Source organism: Paramormyrops kingsleyae, unplaced genomic scaffold (assembly GCF_048594095.1).
Source record: "Paramormyrops kingsleyae isolate MSU_618 unplaced genomic scaffold, PKINGS_0.4 ups55, whole genome shotgun sequence".
NCBI lineage: Eukaryota > Metazoa > Chordata > Actinopteri > Osteoglossiformes > Mormyridae > Paramormyrops > Paramormyrops kingsleyae.
The window spans coordinates 101,435-116,346 of record NW_027325993.1 but is presented as its reverse complement, the minus strand read 5'-3'; the positions used below and the strand labels follow the sequence as shown (position 1 = coordinate 116,346).

Sequence of the window (14,912 nt, the reverse complement as noted above, 5' to 3'; positions counted from 1 at the left end):
CCAGGTTGCACGCATTGCTTTTACTGTGGTGAAGAGGGCCACAGGGCAGTGGGTTGTCTGAAGAAACCCAAGTGTCAGGAAAACGTGAGCTGATTTCTGCTGTGGGACAGGCAGTGACCGGGCTTCACCTTCAGTCCCAATTGTGCCCACCTCACACTACTGAGTGCGACACAGAGGGCTCAGACACCAATAAGACTAAGCCAGCTATAATGAAACATAGGCCAAAAGACCACAATGAGCAAGCATTTCCCCAATCCCCTCTTCTCATACCCAGTCAAATGAGTAGGCGCCTGGTTAAGTTTATAGGTGCCAAGGCTCTTGCACGATGTAACCTCAGTGGGTTGACAGTCGATGCACTGCTAGATGCAGGAGCTCAACTGAGTATGATCAACAGAGGTTGGAAGGAGAGGTACCTACCAGATGCCCCGGTGAGGCCTCTCAGTGAAATATGTGATGATAAGGAAGAGCTGGAGGTCCATGCTGTAAATGGAGACTTTCTTCCTTTTGATGGCTAGGTCCTGATCACGGTCAGCTTGAGCGCTAATGGCAGCTTCAGCGAGCCCATCACAGTGCCTTTTCTTGTCTGCAGTGTTCCGCTTGATCACCCACTACTTGGGTTTAATTTGCTAGAGGAAGTGGTTTAGAGTCAGCCAGGGGAACTTGTCCCAGCCCTTACCATGCTTCTCTCTGATGCAATGTCAATGCCCTCTGAGAAGCCTGAGCTGTTAGTGAGCTTCATTCATGCTGGCAAATCCTCCAGACATCAGGGGCGTCACATAATGCTATGTCATCCAATCTTAGTTTAACACTATCTTAACGTATCCTATCTTAATCTTATCTTATCCTAAGTACTTGTGAGATCTCTCACCTAATTATTTGCAGGTTCTATGAAAAACCATTTACATCACACAGATAGCCCATCTCCACAGCCATCTCTAGGACCCTGGGGATGGCACTCAGCTGGTCCAGCGCATCACTAGGAAATATCACCTCAACTTCATCAACCCAATTCTCACCATACGAGTAGTGAGCCTCTGAGTTTTGAGTCCTCCCCTACTTGCAGATGTAAATTGCATTTAAAAATTCATTCCAAAACTGAATACACCAGTGATAAGTAAAACACTTGGCCTCATAGGTCATTTTAGGGCAATTGCTTAGATAATAGTCATGCAACTTATTGAATCTTTCCATTTTTTCAAAAACAACAGTAGGGGACATAAATGGGGGTGTCGGACCCGTAACCAGCTGAGATGAGGGGGCTGCAGCCTGTGCTGGAACCTGATACAGAGAGGTGGGCTGGAGCTGAAGATGGATGTGGGGCTGGACTTACAGGTGAGAGTACAGTATGCGTAGTGACGGAGGAGGAGAGTGTAAAAAAAGATGGAGATGGAGAGGAGACAAAAGAGGATGGGACTGGTAACGGAACTAAGAAGTGGGGGAGAAGGCGGGTGAGCAGGGCTCAGGTTCTGACACTGATGGAGTGCGACACAGGATTGATTGATTGATTGATTGATTCCCTTTTTTGCTGTTGCAATTCACCATGTCACTAGTCACAAGTATCAGCGAAAAGCAGGCCATCAACCCGACCATACATACACAAACATTATAGGGGGGCAGACAGGTCAGGAAGACAGCGGACTGTAGGAAAACTCAGAGAAACAGATTACGTGAGGAGAGTGGAGCTGAATAAAAAAAACAGCCCCCAGACTGTACTCCAGTAGGAAGTACAATATAGGAACAGAAAAAAAAAACACCTCAGCAATAAGCACATAGTCACCACATCTCACAACACTAAAGTCGAGACTTGCAACAGGGGAGGGGAATGGGGAGGTGGAGGTAGTCCAGCATAGACAAACAGCCGTCCGTTCCTGCAGCCAAACGGCGCTGTACAAGGACCCGTTCGTTCACGCTGGGGGTATGAAGCGGCGAAGGCGTGGGATGGGGGTAGGGTGCCCTTGTGGTTGGGGGAGAGGAATGCAAGAGAGTCTCACTGCCTTGTTCTTCAGGGGGAGTTGTTGAGCTCAGCAGAGGCCTTGGCCAAGGCCCGTGCTGATTAGGGGGGAGCCAAAAGCAGATAGAATGGGGTTGTTTGGGTTTTCAGGCGAGAAACTGTAATTTCGCAGTTCCTCTAATGTCCATGCTGGTCTCCGCCATCCAAAATCCTTTGCAGAGCCGTGAGCCTCTCCATGATGTTATCAAATCTGCGGTCCATAGTCACGGTGATGTTATTAAATCTGCGGTCGTTAGACACAGTGATGTTATCCAGTTTGCGATCTATAGCCATAGTCTGGGCGCCAACAGCTCTGCCAAGTCCGTCAATCATCCCGGCCAGCCTAGTTGGGCTTTGAGCGGCTGTCACCGTTTTCTTCAATTTCCGATAAGTCAGGGCAATGCCTAATCCAATCAGCATCAGACCTGTAATCATGGTTCCGAATAGGTAAATGTCTTCGATGTCCTCCACGGAAAGAGCTGCCAGACACACGACCCTCCACTTCTCCCATCCGTCCATCGTGTAGCCAGCTGCGTATGTTCCTGCAGAACAGTCAGGTTCCCCTGAACCTGGGCTTCTCGTCGAGAAGATGGTGTCAATTGCGTTGAGAGACCAGTTGATCAAATCCATAATTTCCTTAGTTTTGAAGAGCAGGGCTGAGAGAGTCTCTCAAGTATAGACAGTAAGACAGTAGACTAGACGAGACGAGAGAAGCAAAGCAGGGAAGATAAGGGGAGGGAGAGGGAGAGAAGTGCGTCCGCCTCCGATGAGAGCTCAGTGAAGGATGGTTGCAACCTCGTCGTCACTCTGGGTGAGATCCTCACACGGGATCTTCTCACCCACCTAGGTTGAGTTGAAGGGGTTTACCAATTTGCTGTTACGGAAGCGTAGTAGACTCTGTAAATTTTTTGTAAATGGTCCCTTTTGTTTTTTACACCTCTTTCCACGTCCTGACCGGCCTCCCGCTGTATTTCTACGGCGTCCTGAGCCCTGCTGACCCCTGCTGGTTGCCACCGGGGTGGGAGTAGACGCAGTGGCGGCAGACATGGTCATGGAGCTGGCTGCCGGCGGCCCAGTGCGGCATTTCCTCTGACGGCCTCCACTACTGGTACTGGTTCGTCCTTTGGGATTAAAAAGACAGGGGACAGCACATTTAATTAAACTGAATCCTTATGTCACTCTACAACAAAACTACATCACACACATCACAGATATCACACTTGGCAGTCAGTATTGCACATTGAGAAAAATTCTGTCATCTTATTGGATACAGGAAATATAGGCTTTGGAGACTTATGCGCTGGTCTTGAATTGGGCCGCCTGCGTTTCAACAGGGGAACTTGACCTATAAAAACACGACAGTTGGTGCACAGATTCCCTGATATGCAGAACAACAGCGAAAAACAACGCTGGAAAGGTTCATGTGCACCAAATATAGCAGCCTGCTCAATCCAAATGCTGACATCAGGAACTGACTATTAAGTAAAATCATTTATATATCTTTCAATTTCCATAAATTGCATTATTAGTATTAGGGATTGCATCTTCACTCTCAAGTTATCGAAACTAGGATTTCTGCTTTTTCTTTTTTTTTTTTTGTGATCAAATTTTAATTGGAGATTTTATAACAAAGAACAAGACGGAACAGAACAAAACACACTCGACCCCCCCCCCCCAATACACTCTGAGACAGCACCTCAAAGGAAAAGAGACAAAGGACCAACAGTGGTCACCGGCAGCACCCAGCCCCAAAGAGTGCAGCTAAAAACTGAGGAGAAAAGAAATAACATACTTAAATCAGTAAGAAATGTCAAAATTAGGAAAGTAAAAATCAAAACAAAAAACAAGGAATACGGCCTCAGGACGTGACCCACAGCCAGTCCTTTACCAGCTGCACGTCATGGAGCCAGCTCTGGATCGTAGAACCAGACGAGTTGTTAATCCAGGCTGCAGAGAGTTCCAGCAGAAGCAGATCAAGGAAGGTGGACTTCCAGACAGTGGGAATGGCACGATCAGGAGACTTCCAGACAGTGGGAATGGCACGATCAGGAGACTTCCAGACAGTGGGAATGGCACGATCAGGAGACTTCCAGACAGTGGGAATGGCACGATCAGGAGACTTCCAGACAGTGGGAATGGCACGATCAGGAGACTTCCAGACAGTGGGAATGGCACGATCAGGAGACTTCCAGACAGTGGGAATGGCACGATCAGGAGACTTCCAGACAGTGGGAATGGCACGATCAGGAGAAACAGGTGAAAGGACAGAGCAAATCTGCACAGCGGGTGAAGAGGAAGAAGCAAGGAAAAAGAGATATTACAGGCCCTAAGCATGGACCTCAGCTGGAGGTAGAAAAAGTATGAGGAAGAAGGAAGATCGAATGTGACCTTAACCCCAAAGGACGAACCAGCACCAGTGGTGGAGGCCGTCGGAGGAAATGCCGCACTGGGCCGGCGGCACCCAGCTCCATCACCGTGTCTGCCGCCACTGCGTCTACTCCCTCCCCGGTGGCAACCAGCAGGGGTCAGCAGGGCTCAGGACGCCGTAGAAATACAATTCAATTCAATTCAATTCAAAAAACTTTATTTGTCCCCGAGGGGCAATTTAAAAGGCACAGAGGAGCAACGCACACAAATAACAGTAGTAACACAACAAATGACACACACACATAATGAACTATGAACAAAATAAATAAAGCTTAAAGTACAGAGGCAATAAGATGCATGATGATGAAAGTGGGGAAAAAAAAGAGAGAGATGAGATGAGAGATCAGAGGAGGTCTGGATTGTAGGGGGAGGGGAGGTGGGAGTGTGAGGTGATAATGGTGGGTTTGGGGGGGTGTCAGGAATTCAAAAGAAGGACAGCTTTAGGAACAAAGGTGGCCCTCCTCCTCTGTGTCCTGCAACCGGGACATCGGAGCCGACGTTTGGAGGGGAGCCACTCAAAGGCAGAGTTCAGCGGGTGTGATGGGTCTTTAATGATTTTGAGTGCTAGCCTGTGTGTCTGCTGGTCGCAGATGTGTGATATGGATCTCAAGGGCAGACCAATAATCTTAGAGCACATGCTGACAGTGCTCTGTAGCCGATTTCTGTGCTGCATGCTGGTGGAATGGAACCAGCAGATGATGGAGAATGAGATGACATTCTCTATGAAGGAGTAGTAAAAGGACCGTAAAATGTCTTTCCTGACTCCAAAGGAATTGAGCTTCCTAAGGAGGTATTGCCGCTGATGACACTTCCTAAGAATCTCCTCTGTGTTGGAGGAGAATTTCAGCAGATGGTCAAAGATGGTGGCCAGATATTTATACTCCTGGACTAGCTCTACTGGTTTACCATGGATGAAGGTGGTAACTGCTGCAGCCAGGTCTCTCTGCTTGTTGGAGTAAGTCACGTTTAGTTCCAGACATGAGGTGTCACACCAGCCCACAAACTTCTGCAGAGCGTGACCATGGTTGTGTGAGGGGCCTGACAGCAGAGTCAGGAGGATGGAGTCATCAGCGTACTTCACCAGATGGCAGTTGGGCTGTGTGTTTCTGCAGTCATCCGTGTATAAGATGAAGAGCAGAGGAGACAGCACGCATCCTTGTGGTGACCCGGTAGAGGTATAACGGAGGTCAGAGAGAGTATTGTTTACCTCTGTGATCTGTTGGTCAGAAAGTCCAATATCCACAGGATTAACTGGTTGTCCAGATGAAAGTTGAGGGAGAGTTTAGTAGCCAGGATGTGGGGTTGCAGAGTGTTGAATGCTGAGGAAAAGTCGGCAAACAAGAGTCTAACTGATGAGTTAGGCTGCTCCAGATGTTTATGCATGGTGTCTATAATGAATGATTTTGCGTCGTCAACACCTCTGTCTGTGCGATATGCAAACTGAAGCGGGTCCATATAGGGGTTAGTTGTTCTGATGATGTGGTGTTTTACGACCCTTTCCATGGCTTTCATCACTAGAGAGGTGAGAGCCACGGGCCGAAGATCATTCAGAACTTTGGTTATACTTTTTTTAGGAATGGGGATGACTGTGGAATGTTTCCAGAGGCGGGGTACTATGCCGCTGTCCATAGAGTTCTGGAACAAGGTCCGGAATACGCCACCTAGTTGCTGAGCACAGTGCCGCAGGACTCGACTGCAGATGTGGTCTGGGCCGGGTGCACTTCTCTCTCTAGTCATCTTAAGGGCATTCACTACGTCCAGAGTGTTGAAGATGAGTGCGGAGTTGTCTGATTTAAGTGAGGATCTTAAACTCTGGAGCTGAGTGGAGTTGTCTGACTCAAACCTGGTGTAAAAGGAGTTGAGGTCATCAGGGAGTGATGTGTCGCTGCTGCCCTCAACGTGGATGGTTCTGGGACTGGAGACAGCTGTGTTCACAGTGGCCATGGTTTTCAGTCCCTGCCAAGCAGAGCGGAGGTTCCCCTCTGAAAAATTCTGCTCCACTTTGTCTTTGTATTTCAGTTTTGCCATTTTAATTGCTAGTTTGACTTCTCTGTTGATTTCCTTCTTGTCTGATTCAGAGCCAGTAAAGAAAATCCTTTTCTTTTTGTTTAGTATTTCCTTGAGCTCTTTGGTGATCCAAGGTTTATTGTTGGCAAAGATGGTGACTGTTTTTGATGGGATGATATTGTCAACGCAGAAGGAGATGTATGATGAGACTGTGTCTACCTGCTCATGTATATTGTTGGAAGAAAGAAGATTGTCCCAGTCTGTAGATTCAAAGCATCCTTGTAGGGTTTGGATGCTTTCTGCTTTCTGCTGTCCACTGTTTGATGTTTGTAACAACCTTCTTTGCCCTTTTGATGATTGGCGTGTATGCTGGGGCGAGCAGGATTGTATGACGATCAGCCAAGCTGAGAGGGGGGAGGGGAAGAGATCTGTATGCATCCTGGACTGAACCATAGCATTTGTCCAGAATCTTCCCCATGCGGGTGGTACATGTGACGTACTGATGGAATCCTTTGAGGGACTTGTCAAGCGAACAGTGATTGAAATCTCCCAAAACGAGTTTGGGGGAGTCCGGTGATAACTGTTCAAATTTATTTAGAGTGTTGATGATGTGCTCCGTAGCAGTGGCGGCATTGGCTTTGGGGTGGATGTAGACCAAAATGAGGAAAAGTTGTGGAAATTCTCTGGGGAGATAGAAAGGGCCAGGAGCTCGATGTCTGTGGAGCACCAGCGTGAATTAATATAGAGACACACGCCTCCTCCATGATGTTTACCGGAGAGCACACTGACGCGGTCCAGACGTACCGGGGGGGTGAAGCCATCAATGTGTAGCATGTCATCGTTGTCGCTCTCATTTAACCATGTTTCCGTAAATGCCAGGATAGAAGCAGTTCTGTATTCATGCATATGGTTAACGCTAGCTTGCAGCTCATCCGTTTTTTTGCGGAGAGAGCGAACGTTAGCCAGGATGATGGACGGAAGCGCTCGCTGTTTAAAGGTCTCCCTTTTAAGCCTGGCTTTAACGCCACCCTTTTTCTTCCCTCTTCTGGTTACCTTTTTGTGTGTGAATTTATGCTGGCTGGAGGAGTTCACGCGGAGAATTTCCTCTGGAAAGCTGACCGTGTCTGTGGAGTGTTGAGTCTGTAGTCCAAGCTGAATTAAGCGATCTCTGTGCTAGATGAGCCGCGATCCGTCGGGAGGGTTGTGTCCAGTAAAAGACGCACACTCACAGATAAGCAGCCAATGCGTACATGCAATTGTCCAAAAAAATGCACAAATCTCACAGATATTCATGCTGGGGTATGTTCCGGGAATAATAATAATAAATAAAATAATAATTAAAAGAATAAATAAATAAAAATTGTGTCCGGAGTAACAAGCAGCCACGTAACGTGAGCGTGATTAGAACAAAGAGACAGCGCAAAGTGAGCGCGTCTAGAGCGCTCCGTGAGTATTGAGGAAAAAAGTATGGAAAAATAAGAGAGAAACTCAAAAAAAGAAGCAGCTCCGTTAAAAGTGCAAAGCAGTTTGTGCAAGACTGTACCGAAGCACGCAGAAAAACAAAAACAAACCAACAAGAACGATAAAATACGATACACACGTCGCTCCTCTAACCAGCCGGTCGACCGCACGAGCAGCGACCCGGAATTCATTCGGCGGGAGGCCGGTCAGGACGTAGAAATTGGTGTAAGAAACAAAAGGGGCCATTTACAAAAAATTTACAGAATCTAGTACGCTTCAGTAACAGCAAATTGGCAAACCCCTTTGACTCAACCCAAGTGGGTGAGAAGATCCCGTGTGAGGATCTCACCCAGAGTGACGACGAGGTTGCAACCATCCTGTGTCGCACTCCATCAGTGTCAGAGCCTGAGCCTGAGCCCTGCTCACCGGCCTTTGTGGGATTAAATAGAATTATAAAGAACATACAATGAATAGAGGAAAAAGAGAATATAGCTTAAAGCAGGGCATGATGAAAAGGGGGGGGGGTTCATTCTAAAAAATGCAGTTAACTGAAACAACAACTGACTGGCGCGCCGGCAAGGCAAGGCTACCTAATCGGAACAGATAGGGGGGGCGACAGAGAATATCAGCGGCCCCTACTTATCTTTTAGCCTTCCAGAAGGACAACTACGAGCCGGCTAGAGTCACACATGTGGTTGTCAAGTAGAGGGAAGGTACTGAGAAAGGGGGGGGAGATGCCCAAAGGGCTTTAAAAGGGATACAGCTGATACATATGGCAGAGCCTCCTCCTGTACATGCTGAATGTATGTCAGACGGCCGCTCCCGGATTGCAATCTGTCAGACAATAAACCGGTGATTTGCAACTTCTCCCCGTGTCAGCTGTGAATCTCTTCTCATCCACGAACCCGGTGGAGACGCCGTGCTCCAACACCTTCTCCTCCACTTCTTTCTTAGTTCCGTCACCCATCCCATCCTCTTTTGTCTCCTCTCCATCTCCATCTTTTTTTACAGACTCTCCTCCTCCGTCACCACACGTAGTCTCACCTGTAAGCCCAGCCCCACATCCATCTTCAGCTCTGGACATGGTTCATCCCACCCCTCCGTATCAGGTTCCAGCGCACCCCTCATCTCAGCTGGTTACGGGTCCGACACCCCCATTTATGTCCCCTTCCGTTGTTTTTGAAAAAATGGAAAGATTCAATAAGTTGCATAACTATTATCTTAGCAACTACCCTAAAATGACCTATGAGGCCAAGTGCTTTACTTACCATTGGTGTATTCAGTTTTGGAGTGAGTTTCTAAATGCAATTTCCATCTGCAAGCAGGGGAGGGACCAAAACCTAGAGGCTCACTACACGTATGTTGACAATTGGGATGATGAAGCTGAGGTGATATTTCCTAATGATGCGCTGGACCAGCTGAGTGCCATCCCCGGGGTCCTGGAGTTGGCTGTGGAGATGGGCTATCTGTGTGATGTAAATAGTTTTTCATAGAACCTGTAAATAATTAGGTGAGAGATCTCACAAGTACTTAGGATAAGATAAGATTAAGATAGTTTAACCTTAACTTATCCTAAGTTTGTATGACATAAGATTAGAATAAGATAAGACTAATATAGGTTAAGATAAGATTTTGTATAACATAAGGTAACATAGAATAAGATAAGACTAATATAGAGTAAGTTAAGATGAGGTTAAGATAAGATTGTATAACGTAAGATAACATAGAATTAAATAGGACTAAGATATAAATAAATGTGGATTATTTTGCATTTGGTTTGTGTCTGTGTGGTTATTTAAAACATTGTGAAGTTTGAAACAAAATTTGATTAGCTTAAATAATGATTGGTTAAACTCATGTACATGTAGAGAATTGTAGTGGACTTGCCATTGAATTAAAGGTTTCTTCAGTTCTCAAGTGCAATGCAAAAAACATAGAGGGGCAATTCATTAAATGATGCAAGCACAGGGACATGTTTTTGGTGTTAAACCTAAATTGCATGACCATTCTGCCGCAAAAACAAGCCTTTAAGGTTAAAGGTGCCATCCAACTCTACTTTGAAAACTTGTGAAACTGATAAAGTACATCTTTCTTTGTTTTCCGCACATACGTCCACCAAACGGAAGGGGCCTGAGAGTGGCATTAAGAGTCTGCAGCTGTATATTATATATATATATATATATATATACAGTATATATATATATAATATTTATATTATAATATTATATTATATAAGCTAATTTCCTAGATCCTTAAATTTGCAAGCAATCATTTGAAGAGAGAATGAACCTTTACTATGTGAGAAAGAGAAGTGCTCCTCCGTGCTTAATCAACTTAAAACACATAAAACATTCTCCTTCACCTTTCCCCTTATACTACAAGCCTTCCATTTCAGTTTAGCTGATTCTTAGCACAGCTGACTAGTAAATTTCTATGCTATATTGCCAGTAACTCACTAGCAGTGTACTGATTTTTCAGCTATGCCCTTGTTTGTCAAAGTTTAATTATCATTAATTTCCCCCACAAGGATTGTTGATGTACCGCTTAAATAATCTCAACCAACATATTGGAATATTCTTATGACAGAGAACCTATCGTGTTAGATGGCATAATTAAGTTACAAAAAAAGCAGTCGTGTGTGTAGAAAAGAATCTGCTGTATCGATTTTATTTAACCAATTGGGCATCGTTTAAATGCCACGGCCTACCTGAGCATTGTTTCTGACCATGTCCATCCCTTTATGACCACCATGTACCCATCCTCTGATGGCTACTTCCAGCAGGATAATGCACCATGTCACAAAGCTCGAATCATTTCAAATTGGTTTCTTGAACATGACAATGAGTTCACTGTACTAAAATGGCCCCCACAGTCACCAGATCTCAACCCAATAGAGCATCTTTGGGATGTGGTGGAACGGGAGCTTCGTGCCCTGGATGTGCATCCCACAAATCTCCATCAACTGCAAGATGCTATCCTATCAATATGGGCCAACATTTCTAAAGAATGCTTTCAGCACCTTGTTGAATCAATGCCACGAAGAATTAAGGCAGTTCTGAAGGTGAAAGGGGGTCAAACACCGTATTAGTATGGTGTTCCTAATAATCCTTTAGGTGAGTGTATATATATATATAATATTTATATTATAATATTATATTATATAAGCTAATTTCCTAGATCCTTAAATTTGCAAGCAATCATTTGAAGAGAGAATGAACCTTTACTATGTGAGAAAGAGAAGTGCTCCTCCGTGCTTAATCAACTTAAAACACATAAAACATTCTCCTTCACCTTTCCCCTTATACTACAAGCCTTCCATTTCAGTTTAGCTGATTCTTAGCACAGCTGACTAGTAAATTTCTATGCTATATTGCCAGTAACTCACTAGCAGTGTACTGATTTTTCAGCTATGCCCTTGTTTGTCAAAGTTTAATTATCATTAATTTCCCCCACAAGGATTGTTGATGTACCGCTTAAATAATCTCAACCAACATATTGGAATATTCTTATGACAGAGAACCTATCGTGTTAGATGGCATAATTAAGTTACAAAAAAAGCAGTCGTGTGTGTAGAAAAGAATCTGCTGTATCGATTTTATTTAACCAGGAAAAAAATCAGCGTGTAATATTTCAATTAAATATCCTTTTTATTTTTGACATAGTTTCATAGACAAAGAGCAAGTACTAAATGACCAACAGCAAGCAGTTATGAAACAGGAAAAAGAGAGAAAGAGTCTGACGGAGTCACCACTAGATCCAGTACCAGGGGGGTCAGCCACGTTTCCGTGAAACATGATATATTGCAGTTTCTTGCATCGCGCTGGAACCCCAACCTCGCTCTTAGGTCACCTAGTTTAGACTGGATGTTTGTGAATGGGACTCTGGGCAGTGGCGGGCGATGTGCTCGTTTCCTCAGTCTGTTTCGGACGCCGCCGTATGTCCCACAGTGCTTCTTTGTTCGGCGCCGCAGGGTCATGCGGCCGCGTCCTTTGTTAGGTTTGTTTTACACAAACGTAAAAGCATGGACTATACCCCTAAAGGGAGGCCTTATTGAAATAATATGGATCATTTAAGGCCTGCATTCAAATATTACATTAAAATGACTAAATTAATATTATTAAGTTTACCCATCTTTATCACTCTGCCTTAAACAAAGGAGACGCCTGAAACTCATTCCGGTTCACTTTAGATGGGCAGTAAGTGCATTTCCCTGCCATTCCAGGGAAGCCGGTGTGGTTGTGCAGGCTAGCTGTTTGGTCCCTGTTTCAGGTTCATGCGGCAGAATCTGCTTGTCGTGAGTCTGGCCTTTTCCTCTTTTTCTCCATCTTCTTCTCCACCCGTTTCTTGGCAGCCTCCCGCTCCTTCTGGAAGAATTCTGTCTCTGCAAATTCATCTAAGGCCATTTTGGGGTTAGAGAGCCCCTCAGCAAAAAATGTTACGTTTGTAACCAAAAATCAGGTAACACTACTTAAGGCCATTGCTTTAGCAATTTATAAACACATTCATAACTAATAATAATGAATCCATAAAGTATTAGAAACATGGCTATAATTATTTATCAAAAGGCATAACACATTATACCCATGTGTATTATGCATTATGAATAATTTATGAAGGTCTCATCTGGAATGCACTATAGATACCTTCATAATGCATTATGATGCTCGGAATAATACAGCTATTGTACTGTATTACAAAGGTATCTATAGTGCATTATAGATGAGAGCTTCATAAGGCAGTCATAGTGCATAATAAACATGGCAATTTGTTATGCCCTTTTAGAAATATAGCCATGTTTATAATGCTTTATGAATGCATTATAATGCATTGTCAATGTGTTTAAAAATGACTAAAACAAAAAAAAATGTTACCAAAAATCATTTATGGTTCTGCCTGTGATGCTATCAACACTCAAGCTTTTCTGGTCAGTGCAATTTATAATTGTTCAGACAGATAATAGTCTACCATGTGAGCGATGCTCAGGTCACTGATCAACACAAGTTTGTCAGAAACGGACTGACAAGAATTTTTAACGTTATGACAAAAAACTATACAAGCCATGGACACATAGGCTATGCGGCAAACCTAGCTTCAGCCTCTTACCAAGTGAGCGATGCTAGCTAATTGGTGACACAAAATTACTGTCAATACCGTGCCGACAAGATTTTATCATACAACAACATAAAAACCACACACATTATCAAATAACGGTCATGACAATTCATTATTTAGCGCATAATTACAGGGAACGTATGAGAGACAAAAGTCTGTCAGTTCTCTCTCGTCAAACGAGTGAAATGGTTGCTAGTGATAATGTTACTATAAGCAAGCTGTTATGAAAACACCTGGCGGTATAACTGTAAATTTATCCTGTAGTTCTACATTTATCTCAAACAACGTGTCTTACCTTTGATAGATGAACATTACGTGTAAATAACTGAAGTGAGAAGCTGGTGACTCGTCCTGCCTCCACAGAAGTTTGTGCCTAGAATAAAAGTTTTCTGAAACTATTTCCCCTCAGCACCTGGAAAGCTGAGCTTCATGTTTGGGTCATTTCAGTGCCCCTAGGCAAAATCTGCACAGGTGTACCTCTGTTTCATATATGTGCCCCATCCTTGGATCTGTGTGCTCTCAAATTCCTGGCCAAGGTTCAACAAACAAGCCATGTCATGTCATTCTGACACTGATATGTCTTCAAGCCATCATTAGTGGCTCCCTCATCTGTCCTCAGTAGTGGTTGCATCCCAGAGCCACCAGCAGCCTGCTGGTCTTGGTGGCACCCCAGTGTTTGCTTGTAGAGGAGATGCTCAGTGGCAGTGGCAATTCTATTTAAAAGAACAGTTTAATTTCAGAGCCAATGGCCGTGTGACCATGAAATGAAATGAAATGCCGACAACATTCCTGGAGCCTTCAATTTAGCATACACAGTGCCCTCTACAGGATTCTGTCGAAACTGCATCCCTTTCAGCCTCGTTCACAAAACGTGCGAGTTGTTTTCAGCATACGTTTTTCTTTATAAATCCCAAAACCCTCTTACAAATGTGCCTATGAATGTTTGGCATCTTTTTCGGTCACACGAAGCCTTTATAAATGAATTCCCCAATTAATACGTTTACATGGCTAGTGTTGTAATTGTATCCAGAGTGCGAATTACCCCTCCATAATTGGGGGGTACTGCCTTCATAACACTTCTATGACCATTATGGTCCGCTACCGCGTCAATACGAATAGTCGCCACCAGGATCAATGTTAAGAGTGCAAGATGCGCTAGGGGTGTTTGCTAACATGTATGCAACACACGGTCATGGTCTGGACATGCGACAAAATGAGAATCAATACAGAAGATCTCATTATCCTTATCCCTATCCAAAAGAATTTGGTTTTGCTAACTCTCAGGAATTATCCTAGAAGTAGTATACTAGTAAAAGTAATAAGCCTATACATTTACAAACAGCCTGGTCTGGTCCAGCAGTCTGGTGTAATTCCTGCCCTCTCAGTCCCCCCAGCTCCAACAGCCTTCAGAAATGAATATTTGTCTATTAGGCTAATATCTGCCTTGATGATACAGTAGATAATGGTAGTAAAGTACAGCCTAATTTCTAACTCACCACTTGGTCCTGTGCGCTGTCCTGATCCTGCCATCTCCCTGCTGCCTGCTCACTGTCCTGATCCTGCCATCTCCCTGCTGCCTGCTCACTGTCCTGATCCTGCCATCTCCCTGCTGCCTGCACACTGTCCTGATCCTGCCATCTCCCTGCTGCCTGCTCACTGTCCTGATCCTGCCATCTCCCTGCTGCCTGCTCACTGTCCTCATCCTGCCATCTCCCTGCTGCCTGCACACTGTCCTCATCCTGCCATCTCCCTGCTGCCTGCTCACTGTCCTCATCCTGCCATCTCCCTGCTGCCTGCTCACTGTCCTGATCCTGCCATCTCCCTGCTGCCTGCTCACTGTCCTGATCCTGCCATCTCCCTGCTGCCTGCTCACTGTCCTGATCCTGCCATCTCCCTGCTGCCTGCTCACTGTCCT

At 44.8% G+C, this 14,912-nt stretch overlaps 1 protein-coding gene across 1 annotated transcript in view; it reads left to right on the top strand.

Annotated features, from left to right (window-relative positions):
* Nucleotides 1-6,926: 6,926 nt before the first annotated feature.
* The window catches only part of LOC140586411 (uncharacterized), a 69,335-nt gene continuing 61,349 nt past the window's right edge, over nucleotides 6,927-14,912 (top strand). Inside the window, exon 1 of the mRNA XM_072708255.1 lies at nucleotides 6,927-6,997. Coding sequence (XP_072564356.1) covers nucleotides 6,927-6,997 — 71 coding nt within the window. The remainder of the gene's footprint in view (nucleotides 6,998-14,912) is intronic.